The sequence below is a fragment of the Danio rerio genome, chromosome 24 (genome assembly GCF_049306965.1).
Source record: "Danio rerio strain Tuebingen ecotype United States chromosome 24, GRCz12tu, whole genome shotgun sequence".
Lineage (NCBI taxonomy): Eukaryota > Metazoa > Chordata > Actinopteri > Cypriniformes > Danionidae > Danio > Danio rerio.
The window spans coordinates 29,418,705-29,439,564 of record NC_133199.1 but is presented as its reverse complement, the minus strand read 5'-3'; the positions used below and the strand labels follow the sequence as shown (position 1 = coordinate 29,439,564).

Sequence of the window (20,860 nt, the reverse complement as noted above, 5' to 3'; positions counted from 1 at the left end):
GCCTGCTCTCTTATGTGTGCCGTAATTGCTGTCTATCTTGACAGGCATTTCAGATAATAAATCATTTCATAAAACCTTTAAGGAGCCTGAGGCCTGAGCAGTTGGATGGAAATGTTTGAGGGGACTTATCTGGGATTTAACCTTTGAACTTGTCATTTGTTCCATTGTGCTTTACAATAAAAGCCATTACACTTAAAACACTGGCCATTTAACAAGAAATTTTGCACTTTTTACATTTTTTTGTTTTTGGTTGACTGCCATCATTTGCATATAAGTCAACAGAAATGCCTGATATGACTATATTATTGCACATTTAATGTAGGTCTTGTGTGTACAAAAGCCACAGAGGTAAAATTATTAAAGTGAAGGACAAATTTGTTCTGGTGGAAACTACTTCATAGATAGGTCTATGGTTGAAATGAGGTGACATCTCATGCTGGAGAAAATGCAAATAAAAGCACATATCAGTTTTTCAGATGCATTAAAAATAGTGGTGCATGATTCCTGAGGGAATGTGTGTGTCTGGCTCTGTGTCTAAATTCTGACCTTTGACACATCTAGATTATTCAGCAATCTACATGCTTCAATTTTAAGTATGGAAGGCGACGATCTGAGTCAAAAGTGTTTAAAAGAAATTGATGCACTTTGTTCATGCCAACATCATGCACATGTGCCAGATTTGTATGATTCTGTGGTAAGCAGAGATGGTTTGATCGTTCTGAAGCAGAGATTTTTATGGCCAAGGCTATACAACCTCTGATGTTTGCATACATACAAACATGCCAGTAAACTTACTATCCTTCGATTACTATCCATCATGAAATAATTGGCATCTGACCTATGCATAAATCCTAATTTACTATGTATTGCTTCACAAGCAAATTTAGTTTAAATAATAATTTAGATAATTTAGAGCTGCTCTCAAATCAGCAATTCATGCATCACTTGATGATTCCCTTATTTAAATTAGTATATATGTGATCTAGCGTATGGCGACGCTGTGGAGCAGTAGGTAGTGCTGTCGCCTCACAGCTAGCAAGAAGGTTGCTGGTTCGGTCAGATGACGTTTCTGTGTGGAGTTTGCATGTTCTCCCTACATTCATGTGGGTTTCCTCCGGGTGGTCCGGTACCCCCGATAGTCCAAAGACATGCGGCACTGGTGAATTGGGTAAGCTAAATTGTCCGTAGTGTGTATGAATGTTTCCCAGAGATGGGTTGCTGCCAGCTGGAAGGACATCCACTGAGTAAAACATATGCTGGATAAGTTGGCGGTTCATTCCACTGGGGCAACCCCGGATTAAAAAAGGGATTAAGCTGGAAAAAAAATGAATGAATGAATGAATGAATAACCTAGTGTTTTTGGCTCATTGATTATTTCTAGCTATAAATACTGCAAATAACATGGTTAAATAATTGTTAGTTTAGCAAAGCCACAGTGGTTAGCTAACAAACTAACCATGTTTTTTTTTTATAATTAATTTGTTTAGCTGAAAGTAGTCTCTGTTTGGACTCAAAGATTTGTTTATTTATTTATTTATTTATTTTTACTAAATTTAGGATGTTACACTTTCCAAGTTTTAAGAAATTACATTTCTTTAGAAACTACAACTATAAAAAATTAAATGTGCTGGAAATTGTATTGTAGGTTTATCAACACTTATAGGCCTAGATCAAGGGTTCCCAAACATTTCCGCCCACAACCCCCAAAATAACAATGCCAGTGGCTTGTGATCCCCATTGTTCTCGGAGGTGGGTATGCTGTAAATATACAAACCCTGCACACACAATAATAGGCCAAAACATAAGCATAAAAAAGTGCAACAGTCTAACATATTTTATAGTCATTTATTTATTTGTTTAATTTATTATTAACTTCACATAATAAGACTGGTGGGCACAATGGTTACAGCACAAGTATTCTTGGCTTAATTTTGGAGTCTGCCACTTGGACATTATCCTCCATGATCAGTTGTGGTCTGTATTTATTTTTTTTATGTATTTGAGTGCCATAAAGGTTTAACCTGGTGCTTTAAAATCAATCTATTGCAGTAGATAATTCTAATTGTTTGATAAAATTTGACTTTTTGAAATCACCAAACGACCCCCTGTCATTGTTCCGCGACCCCCCAAGGGGTCCCGATCGACCACCACTTTGGGAACCACTGGCCTAGATCATGGGCCAATTCCTGGAGGGCCGCATTTCTGCACAGTTTGCTCCAACTCAAGTCAAACACAGCTGATCCAACTAATCAAGGTGTTCAAGACTACTAGAGTATTAAGCAGGTGTGAGTTGGAGGTTGTTGAAGCAAAATTATGCAGAGCTGTGGCCCTAGGAATTGAGTTTGAGATCACCGGCCTAGATGGAATAAACTAATCAAGTATTTTTAGGTGAAATTAAATAAAACGCGATGGAGGAAATAATCACTAAATCGTTTAATTGGCAAGTTGTTCAAAAGAACCGATTCGTGAAAACGAGTCTCCGCGTTCGATTGCTCTGCTACCAGCCACTTTGTTTTCGGCCAAAGTAAACAGTCTGCCTCGATTAGTAGTACTGCGTTTTGACAACGTCACCCACGCACACGCGGAAGCGACGGCTTCCACTGGTGTTTTGTACACAGTGGATGTGCAGAGCCGTGCTGGACAATCGAAATTGCCCTGGAATTGGTGTGTGTTTTAGACGCATGCAGCCCGGTGTGCCATGATCCCCATAGCGGTGGTGGTGTGTGTGATGGGCGGCTGGTGTACCGTGTATCTGGCGGATACGCTGCTGCGGGTAGGCGGATCTCAACATTAAACCACACAGACTCCAGTTAACGTGTAAAGTAGTATACATACAGAACAAAACGATATTTTCTCTTTAAAATAATCCCTCCTTATTGATTATTTCTATCGCGAATATAATTCTTTTGTCTATTGATATAAGAAAACTTCCGCACTAAAATAATGCTATAGTACAAGATTGTTACCATATTTACATATCGTTGTATATTTCATTTATATCTGTAATTGAGGTAAAGTTGGTTTTATATTCACGCGTTTAATCAGTGACAACATGTGGCCTGCTCCCTGTATTCACCATGGTACTTTGAATATTCGGTCTAAAGTCACATGCAAGTTTGACTTCAAAACAAAATGAGTCATATTTATTTGACTGTGTACAATGTTGTACTATAAAAGCCGTTGGCTGTTAGTATGATTTTAATATTTAGTGTTAGCAAAGAATACTTTTATAAAGTTATATTTTTGAGGAGAATGTATATATGTGCGAATATACAATCAACTGTAAATCCAAAGTTAAATGTTATATCAAACCAGGTATGTATGAACATATCATTCACGTTTAAAATACAAATATGAGCAGTTCCATGCAAATGTCAACCTTGCCATGAAAAAAAATAACTAACATAGCGAAACCCTTTCTATGTTTTTTTTTCTTCTTTTTTATGTGTGTGTGTGTGTGTGTGTGTGTGTAGGCTTGTGTTTTACAGGACTGTAAAATACTTTAAAAATGCCTCAAACAATTTAATTTAATTTACCAAAGTAATACAAGTGGGAATTTCACATCTGTCACATCTATAACAAAGTTTTCTCCTTATAAATACAAAAATGTAAAATAAAGTAAAATCAATCATTTTTGTTTTATAATGAGCCGACTCTTATTCTTTAGATTAGCATTGTTCCTTTTGGGTTTTGCAGTTTAATTCACAGCATTGTATAGTGTACATCTCTGGGAAACCAAATCAATCATCCCTATCCACCGAATTGTCTCTATCACTGTCTCTCCACTCCCCCAATAGCTGGTGTGTGTTGAGCGCACTGGCGCCGTTGTCCTGTGGCTGCCGTCACATCATCCAAGTGGATGCTGCACACTGGTGGTGGTGTGAAGAGACCCCACTTATGATTGTGAAGCACTTTGGGTGTATGGCCATATAAACAATAAATGCGCTATATGACTAAACATTACATTACTGTAAACTAGCAGACTTTTTTTGGTCACATCCATTACACATGTTAACTTTCTTCATTCATTCAAGTTCTCCCAGCGTTAGGTGGTTTTCCCCCACAGTCCAAAGACATGCAGTACAGGTGAATTGGGTAAGCTAAATTGTCTGTAGTGTATTAGTGTAAAGAAGTGTGTATGGATGTTTCCCAGAGATGAGTTGCAGCTGGAAGGGCATCCGCTGCTTAAAACATTTGCTGGATAAATTGGTGGTTCATTCCACTGTGGTGACAGATTAATAAAGGGACTAAGCCGAAAAGAAAATGAATGAATAAATAACCCAATAACAAATAACAGAAGGAAATAAATAAATACTTAAATAACTATTGCACAGTTTGTTGTAATAGTTATATTGTTAACATTTTGTGCTAGTTTAACTATGTATAGATTTATTATTACATACAAGCTATCAATAGTATTTAAAATATGGTCTTATTCAAAAGTCAATGACAGGATAAAAACTATCACGCACAGATTTGCTCTTCAGGCTAAATATAGTGCATATAAAATGAAATAATTTATCATTTGCACATCTAAACACAACATTTTAGAAAAAAAAAAACATTTTAATGTAATCAGTCAACAAAGGAAATATGTTCACTACTATTAGTTTTTTACTCTATTTACTTGCATTAATACCATATAATAATACTAATGTATTTAATGTAGAAGTTTTAAGTAAAAATGGCTTCGGCCGGATCTTGGCATCTTGTAAACAGCATTTCCATCAGCTGTGGTGTGTTTTGTTTCATAAAAATATTATATACATGTTTTTTCTACAAGTTTCAAATGAGATATTATTAAACTAAAGCACTGTTTAATAATTCTGTCATAACCTACTCTATCTTCTATCAAATAATAACATCTCCTTCTGTCTGTTTCACCTTCAGTCATCCAGTTCGGTAAAGAACCGCTATGAATCATGGTTATCCTCGAATGGATTCACACTATCTCCCTTCCATATCAAGTGGCACACGGGCATCTTCAACCGTCTGTTTGCCAGATGTGCTCATCTCAACCCTCACTTTCTCTACATCTGGTATGATTATTAATAACTGTCCTCATATCACTTATACTGAATATTTAGATGACAGTGATGCTTTTTTGGAGTACTTAAATGCTTATTGCTATAAATTGCAGCAGTACATATAACAGGTGTAAACCTTTCATGCTTTCTCTGCTTTGCTTTCCATCCGAGTGGCTGTTGCCATATTAAATCCACTGTGATAATATTTCTAAAAAATGTTCAGGACATAAAGCTCTACTCATTAAAAAAATCCTAAGCTGCTTATGATGAGTGCATTGGTTACAGCAGGGCATTATGGGTAACCATCCTCCAAACACTTACCAACACATTATTCACAGACACATTATTCTCCTTCACTGTGTCAATAATCATAGTAGATTTTAAAAAATAAAACCTGAAAATATACTGAAGGTTTTTAAATGTTGTAAATGTTAAAAGATGTTATTAAAATCTATAAAGGTTTGTGTATGCAAAAGTCTGTGTATATTTTGGGTCAAAGACAAAAAGAAGTTTCAACCATAAAAAAAACAACAACTTTAACTTTATTTGCAGAGGAAAGCCTCTAAAAGTCATTCACTGTTGCAAAAAAAGTATATTCCAAATATATATTAGGGCTGTGCGATATTGGGAAAATCTGACATTGCGATATTTTGTTTTGCTGTGATATATGTTGTGATCGGAATATGATTTGAATAGCTCTATTTGGAAAAAAATATTCACATTAGATGTACCGGTGTGATCAAGTCTGTTTCTATGCAGTGCAGCTACATAAAATGTAAAAAACTACAATCATATATAAATACGACAGAGCAAAAAAAAAAATGAAAGAAAAGTGCTTAGCGGTTTTCCATGGCGTCTAACAGTATTCAGGTTGAGAAATTGAAAAATCAAATGTCAAATAACATAGTGATTATTTTATAAATGAATAGTATATATATATATATATATATATATATATATATATATATATATATATATATATATATATATATATATATATATATATATATATATATATATATATATATATATATATATATGCAGCCCATAAATTGCCATTAACTCTGATTTTAAATATTTGATATTTGTACTTTACCACCAACTTAAAAAGCACCAGATCTATGATCTTTTAATGCTTTTTTGTTTATTATTTATTAAAATAAGAACAGGTTAAAGTATGTTTTTTCATTGTAACATTAATATATATTTTATCCTGAATAATAATGGAACATTATTTCACCCGTATATTGACTTTTTTCCCAACACATAAATTATTTGAAACATTAAAGTAGACACTATACTTTTATTTAATATATTCTTTATGAATAGGAATCATTGTAAATTTAACTCCAACATGTCTTTGATCCCTATGCAAAAAGTATATTACAAAGAATAAATACATAAATACAGTAAAAGTCCCTCATAAATTATTAGCCGAACCCCCCCCCCCCCCCCCCCCCCCCACAACCACCTGTTTTTCCCCCAATTTTTGTTTATTGGAAAGAAGATTTTTCAGCACATTTCTAAACATAATAGTTTTAATAAGTAATTTATAATAACTGATTGCGTTTATCCGCCATGATGTCAGTACATAAAATTTGACTAGAAATTTTTCAAGATACTAATATTAATGATGGTTTGTGCTGTAGACTATCAAAAAAATTAATAATATTGACCTTAAAATGTTTTTGAAAAAATTAAAAACTGCTTTTATACTAGCCTAAATGAAGCAAGTAAGACTTTATCCAGAAGAAAAAAAATATTATAGGAAATACTGTGAAAAATTCCTTGCTCTTTTAAAGATCATTTGGGAAATAATAGATTTTTTTTTTATTAGCCACCCTAATAATGACTTCAACTGTATATAACAGTGTGTTTTTATATGATTTTTCAGGTTCAGTGCTGGTATGGTGTTCGGGGTTTTGGCGATGTTTGGCTCAGTTGTTCTCCTGAGCAAAACATTACTGCAGACTCTGCATCAGATGATGGCAGACACACCGGACGGGTCCCACGAACAGGTTTTGCAAGTGGTGGTGAGTAGTACAGAAGCAGTTGACAGAAATCAGAAGAGGATGCTGTTGTATTTCTGCCAGGAATGATGATAGTGTAAAACCCTGAATATTACAGTCATGTCTTTTGCTGTATTATCAGGTGCCTGGTGTAAATCTTCCTGTCAGTCAACTGGCCTATTTTTTCATCGCTATCTTGGTCAGTGGAGTCATACATGAGTTTGGCCATGGGGTGGCAGCACTGAGGTAACTGATCATCTTTCTGATCGGTGGTATTTCTGTAGCAGCAGCAGCAGCTCTAAATATGTCAACACTTGTCCCATTTTAAACTGAGATAGGATCATTTGTTTTTAACATTGGAAAACGAAGCATGGTGCAGAAATGACGCACTGTAGCTTTAAGATGAAAATGTGCCCTTAATGGAGTAAAAATAGGATGAGTGATTGTCAAATCAAGTATTTAAATCTGCACAGAAGAAAACTTTTGCATTAATGCAAATATTTTGTCTGTTTTCTGAAGAGTTCTAATGTCAACTATTGTTTGTTTGTTGTGTCCCATATTTATATTTACATTACTTTAAAGTTTGCATCCACATTTGTAAGAGAAAACAAAGTGAGTCATTTTAAAGTATTATCAGAAGTTCTGGGTCACAGACTCGAATCTTACCTAATTTGAATAGTAAAATTCTCTGAAGTCTGCGTGAAATCTACGTAAATTGCTGCGAAAGTGGGCTGTTCTATTGGAAAGCCTTACATGTAGTGTAAATGTTTATTTCTGCATGTTTGTCTTTGGGAGCAGGTAAGATTGAATGAGTTCTTTAAGAAGTTGTGTGACAGTGCAAGAAAAATATTAAGCACCACAACTCACGAAAACAAAGAAATGTTTCTCTCCCTGTGTTCGTGTGGGTTTCTTCCTGATGGTCTAATTTACCCCACAGTCCAAAGACATGCGCTATACATGAATTAGATTGACTAAATTGGCCGTAGTGTATGAGTGAGTGTGTGAATGCAAGAGTGTATGGGTGTTTCCTAATACTGCTTTGTGGCGGGAAGGCCATCTGCTGCATAAAACAGGAATAGTTGGCGGTTCATTCAGCTGTGGCGACCCCTGATAAATAAGGGACTTAGCCCAAGGAAGGAAATAAAGAAATGTTTCTTGAACAGAAGATGAACTAAAACTGAAGTAATAATGGGTGCTGAAAGTCAAGCATTGTCATTGCAGGAATGAATAGTTGTAAAGCAGCTTGTTTTACTTTAACATGCAAATATTAATTTCTGCATGTGTTCCTCAGGGAGCAGGTGAGGCTGAATGGTTTTGGCATGTTCATGTTTGTGATTTATCCCGGAGCGTTTGTGGATCTCTTCACCACACATCTGAACCTCATCTCTCCAGTCCAGCAGCTCAGAATATTCTGCGCTGGTAAGACTTCTTAAACCACACATTATACAAACACAACCTTGCATTTGAAATTCATAAAACACACTTCATTTGAAACCCCAGACATTTATCTCTCAGTCACATTTTATAAAAAGTCAGTTTTCTGTGTTGTTTTTCTCCAGGAGTCTGGCACAACTTCATGCTGTGTGTTGTGGCTCTCAGCTTCCTGTTCTTGCTGCCCATCTTTCTGTTTCCCTTCTATTACACCGGAGCAGGAGCGCTGGTCACTGAGGTGGTGGAGGTCAGTTTATCTTTATCTTCCTCCAATTTAATGCTCTGACTGGATCCTTAGTTGTTGTTTTTTTTTTTGCAGGGTTCTCCCTCGAGTGGACCTCGTGGGCTATTTTTAGGTGATCTGATCACACAGCTGGAAGACTGTACAGTTCGGGGTGTACAGGACTGGCACAGCTGCGTTCAGCATCTATCCCATAATCCTCAGACAGGCTACTGCGTCCACACTGCCAAACTCCATCTCAGCTACACGCAAGGAAGAGGTACTTATCTCGTATAAAGTCCAGAAGCTCTTTTTTCAGTTTTTTTCTTACGAGTAAAATGAAGTTTGAAGTTATGGTTGCAATGGTAAACTGCTAGTAAATAACCAAACACCAACCATGTTCCTGAGGTAACTGTCTGGCTGAATATTTTTTATTGATGCTAGTGGGCTGACGGTAAATATATTTGCAGTAAGTAAATTCCTAATTTATTTACTTAAATTTTAAAATAACTAGAAAACATTGCTTTATATTAACTTACACATTATATTTTACACTAGTTCCTGCCTTGATTTGCATGTCTTCTGCATAGTCCTCTATCGAGTGACAGTATTTACATCTTAAACATCAGATTCATTTACACCATTTAATTTAAACATTTAATTTCACTTAGTTTTTTCGTGGCAATAAAATGCTCCAAACACTCTCCATCATTCTCACTCTTTTCTCAGATGGAAAGCTGGGCTAAATCAAAGGGTACAATGGGCATACTTTGGCTACGGGTCCTACTCCATCTCTGCTTTAAAACAAGCAGCTTTATAGCATTAAACATGAAAAAGAAGTGCATGTGTTGTTTTCAGTTTGAATATATTTTTATTCTATGATAAAGCTGCACTTTGGTGTTCTCTTTTTAACTGGCGACATCTGACCTCAACAGACCAGAAATATAAATCAGAAAAAAATTGGTGAACAAAAAAAGTTGAAGCAGTATAACATCATGACCACAGAAAATTAGTCCCAATATGTTTACCAACTGAAGCAAACTTTTATTTTCAGAAAGCTTCTGTGCTCTAAAACAAACTCCAGACAAAGTTCATTCTGGACTGATTTTGTTTGGAATTTAGTTCTTTCTTCAAAAAAACATTGGTATCAAGATTTTTATTGAAAATTACCGCTTTTATTTAATGAAGATGCATTAAATTAATTCAAAAAGTGATTTAATTTTTTAAAATAAATGTTGTTCTTTCTCTTCATCAAAGAATCCCCAAAATATGCTTGACCAAATGATTCCTTTTACCACAGAAAAAACTATTTAAAATAAATAAAAGTACTGACATTTTTAATTGTAATAATGTTTCAAAATATTAGTTTTTACTGAATATTTGATCAAATAAAAGCATAAGACAATACTTTCAGACATTAACATTTTAATCTGACTAAAAATAGACATTCCAAATTAATTCCAAATATATGTAACAGGGTGTCCTTGGAGTCTTAAAAAGTCTTAAATCTCAAAATCATAAAAGTCTAGCATTTAATAAAATATTGTGTTGTAGGTTCTAAATCTTTTTTGAACAGGTCTTAATTTTCATTTGTTCATGTAAAGCTACCCAATCTGGCCATTATCACCCATCCATTCACTAACAATCCATCTTAATAAAACCTTTAAATTTTTATTTATGAATGTAATTTTTAACTCTGTTTACCGTATGGTTTAATTATTTTCCTTACAACAACACTTGTTTTATCTTTTTTTAAAGACAGTTCATGTTGAAAAAATTGTATTAATACAACTAGAGCTTGCTTGATTTGACACAATATTTAAAATTATTTTGGTCATAATTAACTAAAATATTAAAATGTTTAATTATTAAATGATTATTATTATTAAATTTCTTAAATAAAAAAATAAAGTGTGCTAGGGCAAATCTTTTCCAACTGGTCCTTAGCATTTAGCCCTGTATGGAAAATAAAATAAAATTTTATTCATAATGGTCTTAAAATGTCTTAAAAAGGAATATTTAACTCGCTGAAACCTGCTGAAACCCTGTGTTAGCTGATTTATATTTTCCTTTCACTCAGCATTCAAGCGTCTGGATGGCACTATGGAGTGCTGTGGGAACAACAGCTTGACAGACCTCTGCTTCTCTTACAGTAACAACGTGGAGAGCAAATTAGTAAGACAAACTCTTTCTGACTTGCACACAAACTTTTTTATTTAAAGTAGAACTTTCATAAAGCTTAGATTAGTCAATTCTGTTTGCTTCAGTTATTATTACTGGTATATAAACTTGAAATGGCAGATAATACTGTGTTATTCCTCAACACTGTCTGTTAAAACTGAATATGTAAAGCTTGCTGTTGGAGCCTTTGCATATCTAAAAAAGATAACCAGTAATATTTGAAATGAAAACAGAGATGCTATTTTCACATTATTGACATTCACCAGTTCATCTAACAATAGCAATGGAAAAGAGTTTTTTATTTTATTTTATTTTTTGTAGTTTGCCTGCCTGCCGGTGAGAAAGACCATTGAAGCGAGTCGTACATGTCACACCAACACAGACTGTCAAACAGACTTCACCCCAAGCTTGTGTTTAATCCCTTCTCTGGAGAACCAGACCCGATTGATCCGGGTCAAACATCCTCCACAAACAGACATGCTCTTTGTCGGATACTCTTCACACCTACAGTATTCAGGTAAGAAAAATGACCTTCTGTTTTTTTTTTTTTTTTTTTTGTTGCATTCATATGATCCTGCATATAAAATGTATGTATGTATGTATGTATGTATGTATGTATGTATGTGTATATATATATATATATATATATATATATATATATATATATATATATATATATATATATATATATATATATATATATAATGTGTATATGTATATATATAATTTTTTTTTTTTTTTTTTTTAATTTTAGTGAGTCTAACCAATTTTGTTCCTCGGCTGGGCTTTCTTCATCCAGACTTGCCTGTCATGCTGGAAACCTTCTGCAAGTATCCTTCAAATGCAGTCAGCATTTACATAATTATCAACTTTCAATCAATATTTACCGCAATATTACAGGCTCCATATTTTGTTGATTCACTATTAAAGCAGGGTAATGTTATGGGTTTTAGTGATGTGATCATGGTAATAGGCGAAAAACATGAACAATTTATATTTTTAGATTTTTGGTCACCAGTTGGAATAAGACCATCAATATTTAAATCGCATTACAGTATTTATCATAGTAGTAGATCTTGGTTCCCTTTGGTATGAAACATAAGTAATAAATGAGTTGCGCTTCAGTGAGAGATTCAGCTGTTAAATCAGTAATGATTCGCTGATTCCGTGTGTCTGATTTATTTTCAGTCAGGTTTAGAAATATTCATAAAATATTATTACATTTTTGAAAAGCTTCATTTTTGAAATATCAATTATTGTTATTATTTTCAGTTATTATTGTTTACATTGCATTTATTTGAAAGAAATATAAAAACTTTAAATAGAAAAAATTAAGCTCTATTTTTAGCTGAATTGGCTTGTTGGATGGTCAGTATAACCACACTTTTTGAAGTACCAAATATATTTCCTAAAGATTTAGAATAAATAAATGTGAAAAAATACTTATTTTTAAAATACAAATACATGACATCATATATCATTAGAAAAAAAATAGTTGTCTGTTAAAGTTATAAATTAGAAACTGTAGCCTATTGTCATTTATTAGGCAAATAACAAACTGGCCAGCACATTCGACTTTCCTCTGTCAGAACTTGTCTATTTAAATAATAATATAAATACAATAATAATAATAATAGTAATATAGAGCTTTACAATTTTTATATTAAAAAAAAAACATTTGAAAATTCATGGATAACAACAACAGTCAATAATGTATTTAACAGAATTTTAACATGTACCGTTTTTGGTGCTTCACACCTTTTTATTGGTAATTTTTTGTTTCAAGAATAAGGTCCAAGATTTACAATAAAGGTTACTTGTAAAATGTTTTCTCTATTTAAAAACAATATCTTAACAGACGACTACACTTACATCAGATTGTGTGTTTTCTTGCACAGCTGGATGTTGAGCTCATAAAAATAACTCATGTTTGCATTGGCCAAAATGGAATAGCTGAAGTCACACTGAAGCGACAGCCAACAGAGGATTCCGCTTGGTCTTAAGTCCTTTTTCGATGGGTTAATTTCATTATCAAAATAGGTCAAATGAGCTCATGTATGGGATAAAATTCTGGACCCTTGTCAGTGAGGGGTGGGTTTTTTGAACCACCTGAAACGCCCCTAGCTACAGGCCTGGGGGCTGTTTTATAAAAGTTGTTTAGAAAAGGAGAGGATTAAAGTCAATATCTGACTTCAATGAGCCGAACTAAACACCCACGCTTAAATTGGTTCCATAACAACATGTTGAAGGTCATTTAATCTGAATAATCAAAAAAATAAATAAATCAACAGAAACATAAAAATATAAAAATTTAGTTGAAATGTAATTTGTATTTGTTTCATTTGCAATAACTTTTCTAATGTAATGATGTAGGGAAGTTATTGAACACATGAAGAAAGGCAGATGTAAAAGAGACCCCAGACAGCAGCTGAATTCTCTCAGTAGTTCCTCAGCAAGCCTCTGCCCTTCATCATTGTAAATTAACATTAGCAGCTTCAGTTCAACATGTATGTTAGCATTATGATGAAGATGACACCACAGTGGATATTTCAGCAAGTCAATGATCCAAAACACAGCCATGGAAACTCAAATGCTTTCAGAGAAAAAAAAACAAGCTGTAGAATGGCACAGCCAATCACCTGATCTTAATCTAATAGAAAATACAAAATAAAGATCAGTTTGGCCAGACAAAACCCTCAGAACCATCAAGATTTTTACACTCTGTTGAAGTCTGTGAAAAAAGGCAGGCATATTTAAGCTGCCATCTTTGCCATCGTATTTCTTTGGTTGTTTAAAAAGACTTATTTTACGTCTTGGAAAAATAGGCATAATCAATAAAACAAGATGTTACAACTCCATTCATTTCTAAGAACTATTGTAAGCACTGGATTTCATTCATCAAATATGTCCAAGGTTGTGACATTTTTTCAGAGATTTATCTGTTACGCCACATCAGTGGCTAGATTGGCTCGGCGCTGTCACCTAACATAGCCACTCATTTTGGGTCTATGAAATACTGACTCAAAACCCCAGCCACCAATATGTGTTTTATGGCCTGAACGGCTTAATTGTACTGATCTGGGAGACTTGAATCCAATGTAAAATACAAAATAAAGATTTGACTGACAAAACACACAGAACCATCAAGATTTTTTTACACTGTTAAAATCTGTGGAAAAATCATACCCGAGCAATTTGTGTGACTTCATTCTCTATATGAGAGGCATCTTTAAGCTGGCATCACCAAAAAAAACCTTTTTTATAAAGTATTACATTTTAGTAGTTCAGTACTTTCAGAAAATGTTCAGTTTTGTTTTGTTTTATTTTATTTTTATGTTTGTATTTTTGGGTTTTTTACCAAAATCTGGTCCAATACCATATCAACAGCTCCTTTAGAAATATTATTCCCAGGAAAAAACATGTCATGTCCAATACTTATTTATTTTCTTTAGTCATAAATTTCGACCATATGTTTTGCCAAACACGTATTACTCTACTATCCTTAACTTCTTGTGTTTCTGAGATACCTGGTCTCACTGTCCGGGGCTCTTGCAGTGGTAAATGCAGTTCCATGTTTCGCTCTGGACGGTCAATGGATGCTCACAGCCTTCCTCGAAGCCACGCTGAGCTCCGTTATCCAGGAGAGGAACAACCGAGAGCTGATCGGCTTCTTTTTTCTACTGGGAGGCAGTGCTCTTCTAGCAGCAAATGTGGCTCTGGGCCTGTGGATGGTCACGGCACGGTAACACACACCCATCTCCTCCAATCAGACGGTTTGGGGGAAATGTTGATTCAATAGCCTTCTTGAACTGATGGAGGAAACCACTGGGTGGTTTTACCTTTGCTGGTTATTGTCAGGCTGTAGAACCAAAGGGTTTAGATCGTTGCTTTATCCGAGAACACTGGTGATCTTGGTTTGATTGGCTTGAATAGAAACAAGCGGTAAAGATGATCTTGAAGCTGTGTGCTTTTGCAATGTGACCTCAGGACAGCGCCAATAGTGCCGTATCTGATCAATATGTGATCACATTGTGTCTGATTCATCATGCAAACCCACAAATGAAGCTTTAATAACAAATACATGATGGATTTTGAAGGCATTAAATGCCTGTTTGGCCTTTTTGTCTTCCTTATACATATGATATCCGTAGGTTTAAAGGTGTAGTTCACCTCAAAATGAAATTTATTCGCTATTTACTCATCCTCAAGTGGTTATAAACCTTTATGAGTAACTTTCTTCTGTTGAACACTATAGAAGATATTTTAAGAAAGCTGAAAACCTGTAACCATTGACATCTGAATAGGAAAAACATATACTATGGAAGTCAATGGATAGAGGTTTACAGCTTTCTTCAACATGTCTTAATTTCTGTTCAAAGGGAGAAGAAGCTCAGATACGATTGGAACAAGCAAAGTAAAAAATAACAGAAATTAAAAAAAAAATAAAACTGAGTAAATATTGACAGAATTTTCATTTTTGGGTGAAGTATCCTCTTTTAGTTTTAAATTGAAAAGTTCATCAATACTCATGTCACTTCAACCCAAACCTTAACATCTGTACTTTAAAAATAAAAACAATTACTTTATTTACCTCAGTAGGAAAGTTTAGGAATTAAAAACAAACATGTTGTCATTTGAAAAAAAATTTAGTCTTGAAGTAACCTTAAAAAATGTACATTTAGTCCACATGACCAGCCAAACTGACTGAAATTTATTTAATGTAAAAAAAAAAAAAACAAGAATTAAAATGTACATATAGCGAATGGACACATATAGCATGAAAACGGCACAAATAAACAAACTACTGCAGTGATTTGAGCTTTGGGGAGTAGCTTTAGTGGGTTAGCCAGAGATTTAATGGCTGATTGTTAATTTTACCAGAGGTATATGCTCTGAAACAACTGTTAACTGTGAAGATGTTCTCGTATACAACATACCAAAAGAAACATTCGCTAAAATACGCTTGGGAGGCATTCATATTGTTTATGATCTGTATACTGTGAAATATTTTACCCAACAACAATTAGCCAGACTGTGGGTTAGAGCTGCACTAAACTAGGAATTATTACTTGTTATCACACACACATTCTCTCGCTCTTTTAATTTGTTGTCTTTGTCATCCTACCTGGCCTGTTGTAAATATGTTTATAAAAGTCATTTACATAAACTTTCCTGTGTCACCGAGTTATTTGTTTGCAGAGAGTATTTGGTTGCAGCTCTGAACATGTTTTGTATGTCTGATAAAACTTCCTCATGTCTGAAATCACATGATAGTTTACAATGTGATTATTATTATTATTATTATTATTATTATTATTATTATTATTATTATTATTATTATTATTATTATTATTATTATTATCATGACCATTTTATAATCTATAGAAAATTTATGAAAAATTAAGATGGAAAGATTTATAATGTATGCTACCTGACAAAAGTCTTGTCGCCTATCCAAGTTTTAGGAACAATACAATAACTTGACTTCTAGTTGATCAGATGGTATCTTAAGTGGCTTATATGAAAGGCAAAGGCCTCTAGATTACACTTATTTTTACCAAAATAAAACATGATCATGCCTTGACTATTAATTATCTAATTAGGACAGTAAGGTCTGATTTTGCTTTGACAAAGTCTTGTTACTTAACAGAAAGGATGTACAGTATAGAATTTAAACGCATGATGCAGTGGAAAAATAATTAATATTGTGTATGACTTCTATGAGCTTGCAGGACTGCATCCATACATCTCTGCAATGACTCAAATAACTTATTAATAAAGTCATCTGAAATGGCAAAGCAAGCGTTCTTGCAGGACTCCCAGAGTTCATCAGATTCTTTGGATTTATCTTCAATGCCTCCTTCTTCATCTTACCCCAGACATGCTTAATAATGTTCATGTCTGGTGACTGGGTTGGCCAATCCTGGAGCACCTTGACCTTCTTCGCTTTCAGGAAATTTGATGTGGAGTCTGAAGTATAAAGAGTGCTATCCTGCTGAAGAATTTGTCCTCTCCTGTGGTTTGTAATGTTATGGGCAGCACAAATGTCTTGTTCCGTCAGGCTGTTGATGTTGCCATCCACTCTGCAGATCTTTTGCACGCCCCCATACTGAACTTAACCTCAAATCATGATTTTTCCTTCACCAAGCTTGACTGATTTCTGTGAGAATCTTGGGTTTATACAGGTTCCAATAGGTCTTCTGCAGTATTTGTGATGAATGGGATGCAGTTGAACAGATGATTCATCAGGAAAATCTACATTCTGCCACTTTTTCAAATGATCAACTAGAAGTCAAGTTATTATTTGTTGCTCTTACAACTGGCATTGACGACAAGACTTTTGTCAGCTAGTGTATAGGGGTCAAAAATGAAAAGGGGTTTATAAGTTTAACATGATTACAAAGGTGATGTAGCTTTAATTTTTTGTGTTTTTATTAAATGTTTTTATTTATATATGTTTTGAAGAGAAAAAATATGCTAGTTTTCCCGAAGACACCAACTGAAATGTCATTCACTCAAACAATATCTCATATACTGAAATAAAATTCAGACCTATTTAGATTTAAATAATAGAATTAAGTATTGACTACTTAAAAGATTTATGTACAACAGTGCCGCCCAAAAATATAAATTGTGATTTAAATATACTGTTTATATTTGCCAATATCTTTCTAGATTTAACCAATTTAGTAGGTTAAACATTTATCTTTAACAAATGTAAAATGTAATACATTTTAGTGAGATCACATTCTTTTAAATATATTAATAAGGGCATATCATAAGGAGAATATTGATTTTTGCATAAATATACATTTTCTGGTAAACGATGAGTATATACAGGCCTGTAGCCAGCCTGCAGAAAGGGGTGGTTCATTTTTTTCAAAAAGTCTTTTTTGCAGTCATTCACCTCATTTTCTATTTAATTCACTTAAAAAAAATGTTTTACTTGTTCAAACCACTTAATTCAAATGAGCTGAAACAACAATGCTTGGGATATCATTGGGACAACTTATTTTTTTATGTTCAATCCACATAAATTTGTTAAAAGTGTTAACTTAATCTATTTGGGTTGGGACAACATAAATGAATTGTGTGGAACCCTGCATTTTTTTTACAGTGTTATGAAGTTTGAATACTCTATTAAGTGACATTTTAAGCACTATATTTAGCTGGATTAGCTTGACGGATGGTCATCAAAATACAATTTTTGATGTAAGAATATATTTCCTAAAGGTTAATAATAAAGATATATGGATAACAAAAAAGTAGCCTCTTGTCATTTATTAGACAAATAACAAGCTGGACAGCACATTCAACTTTCCTCAGTCAGAATTTGGCCATTTAAATTAAAAAAACAATTAAAACATGACTTCACTTACGTCATATTCTGCATGGTCTTAAAACATTTGATGGGTTATTTACACAATTTATGATGGCATATCAGTCAAAATAAGATAAATGAGAAAATAGAGGCAAAAATTCTGCACCAATGGCAAATTCTGGACCTTTTTCAGTGGGGGTTAGTTCTTTCAAACCACCTGAATCCCCCCTGACTAATGGCCTGATATATTTTCATCCATTTTTGGCATTTTAGGTTATTTAAAGCAATAAAGTACCATTAAACAATATTTACCGACTGATTATGTTTTAATTTGTATAGAATTACCAGACTCGTATAACCTTGCAGAACATAATCTGCCAGTAGATGTCAGTATTGTCCCATCTGATGCTGAATTTTGTCGGTTTATGCACAGTGCCCTATAAAATTAGACCTTAGGGAAAATGTTTCGTCCAAGTGTTGTTGGAAATAATTTTGTCGTCATGTTCAGAGTCCAAACATAATTGTAATCCATTCTTGATGCATTTTCTTCTCAAAGACATATACAATACTGACTGAGCCACCAATCAGACTGGAATACATAGAAGATCTGAAAAGGGTTGGGTGGTGGTGAAATTTAAGTTGGAATGACTTCAAATGATGCCTGTGTTCTCTAAAAGGAGGTTATTTTATCCCAATGGAAAATATAATGTCGTGGTTCATCTGATGTCAGAAAAGGCGTCATAGAAAAGGGTGTAGTACATTAGCTGGCTGATGGACACTGCTTGTTTTGTTGTATATATGCGTGTGTGTTCTCAAGGACTGTGGAGGGATCTCAGCGATGATGTCTGTCAGTGAGCTAATGGCTTCTGCATGTCTCTTTCCCTCTGCTGCAAACCTCTATGGGAACACGACAGCAATTATGTGGTCAGTTCGGCAGCATTTATCGTTTCCAACCGAATGTGTTTGAACTTGCAGGACTGTGAGGTTTTTTATTCATGCTTCATATTTTAAAGTGCTCATAGTTTATGACCTTTAAACCCCAAAAGTTCCTCTTGAGGAACGTTTAGCAGGGGATTCGTAGATTGTTCTTGGACCACCTTACATTTTTATTGGACTGTTAATATATTGTACTGTCAGAACTGTCAGGTTTTTCCTTGGTAAATGGTCATGAAACCCACAATTTTTGAGATGTTATGAGTGGTATATAGTTAGCACATTACTGAAAACAGTAACAACAGTCATACATTTGATTAGAAAGTAGAAATTTGATACTTTTCCCTCTTATGAAAGATTCTTGAGGACAGGATGCAAATTTAGAAGGGAAAAACTTTTTTTTCAACCTCCCAACTTTTCACTTTATTACTTATTGGCTACACCATAAGACACTAAACAGCAAATGAGATTTTTTTAACACTAAGATTCTTTTAACAATATTTTTCTAACACTTAAAACACAAGCAGACTACAGATTACCTTTTCACATGACCAACAATTCATCAACAAATATTAAATAGCTAAATTAATCTGACAGAGGCGACAAAGAACATGAATTTCTAGTCATTTAAACTATGAAATATACAGAACCTTTCAATGATTGCATTAATACAAAAAGTGTTAGATTCAGATTTAAGATAGTATGATGGTGATGACATTAGGGATCTTTTTCACCAAACATATTATTATCATATTATATATTATATCAACAAGGGGATACTCATCCCGAGGCCCTCAGACTATGTGGAGTCACTGATTGGATCCAAGACCAGCGACGAGATGATCCCAAGGTTTCCATATCCTGGACCAGGCCGTATCCTGAGCAGCTGCTTCGCTGGTCATGGAGGAGTGGAGAACATAAGACTGATTCCAGGGACAGACGAGTCTTTGCTGAGGCCAGCTTCCAGCCTCCACCGCTAAGACTGCAGCGCTGCACAAAACGTTTGGCCAGGGCAGAAATTAAAATGGTCGAGCCCAACGGAGTCTGGTTTCTCTTAAGGTTTTCTTTTCTTCACTCGCCTATCGGTGTTTTTTTCCCTCTCTGCTGTCGCTTCTACGTGGTTATGGATCGGTAGAGCTACCCATCGATGAATTTGCTCTTCAGCGTTTGGACTCTCAGTAATGATTTTAAACCACACTGAACTGAGCTAAACTGAACTGAACTTAAACACTAAAAAACTGAACTACTCTGTTCCAATTTACTATGACCATTTATGTGAAGCTGCTTTGACACAATCTACATTGTAAAAGCGCTACACAAATAAAGTTGAATTAAATTGAATTGAATTTTCTAGCAGCCATTTTGTTTCTCTGTTGATGTAAGATGCTAATAGAACCTGCTTCAGGGAAAATTAATCTAATATAAAATAATTTCCCCAGAAAGAGGAAGACGGTGTTGACATTTCATGGTTGTGACACAGGATATTACCATCTCATTAGGTGTTGCTTTTGAAGCAAGGTCTTTTTCACTATTGAAATAATATTTTCATCCATTTAGTTGAATATGTTTGACTGAGTCCTCACTGTTTTAGATGGAATGAGAAGACAATGTGTGCCATAAATTTGATATAATGATAATAAGGTTAAACTGAAGGGAAGCTTTGAGATAAGTGCATTCTAGTTATCCATTCTAAAATGTACATTCATTCATCATTCATTTTCCTTCGGCTTAGTCCTTT

General features: G+C 34.2%; 1 protein-coding gene across 2 annotated transcripts; it reads left to right on the top strand.

The window, feature by feature from the left end:
• The first annotated feature begins 2,577 nt into the window (after positions 1–2,577).
• Positions 2,578–15,311, top strand: mbtps2 (membrane-bound transcription factor peptidase, site 2). 2 transcript variants are annotated; one of them, NM_001025461.1, is given in 11 exon segments: positions 2,578–2,773; positions 4,891–5,039; positions 6,922–7,060; positions 7,179–7,282; positions 8,328–8,455; positions 8,596–8,714; positions 8,787–8,967; positions 10,768–10,862; positions 11,190–11,385; positions 11,623–11,698; positions 14,392–15,311. In NM_001025461.1, coding segments are annotated over 11 exon segments (1,485 nt in total). In that variant the 5' UTR covers positions 2,578–2,698; the 3' UTR covers positions 14,615–15,311.
• The last annotated feature ends 5,549 nt before the right edge of the window (positions 15,312–20,860 follow it).

Excerpts from the sequence above, each read along its gene's own strand:
- mbtps2 (XM_073940041.1), top strand. The coding sequence starts at position 2,699 with ATGATCCCCATAGCGGTGGTGGTGTGTGTGATGGGCGGCTGGTGTACC. Across the intron at positions 2,774-4,890 it reads TGGCGGATACGCTGCTGCGG|TCATCCAGTTCGGTAAAGAA; the intron begins GTAGGCGGATCT and ends TTTCACCTTCAG. Across the intron at positions 8,456-8,595 it reads GCTCAGAATATTCTGCGCTG|GAGTCTGGCACAACTTCATG; the intron begins GTAAGACTTCTT and ends GTTTTTCTCCAG.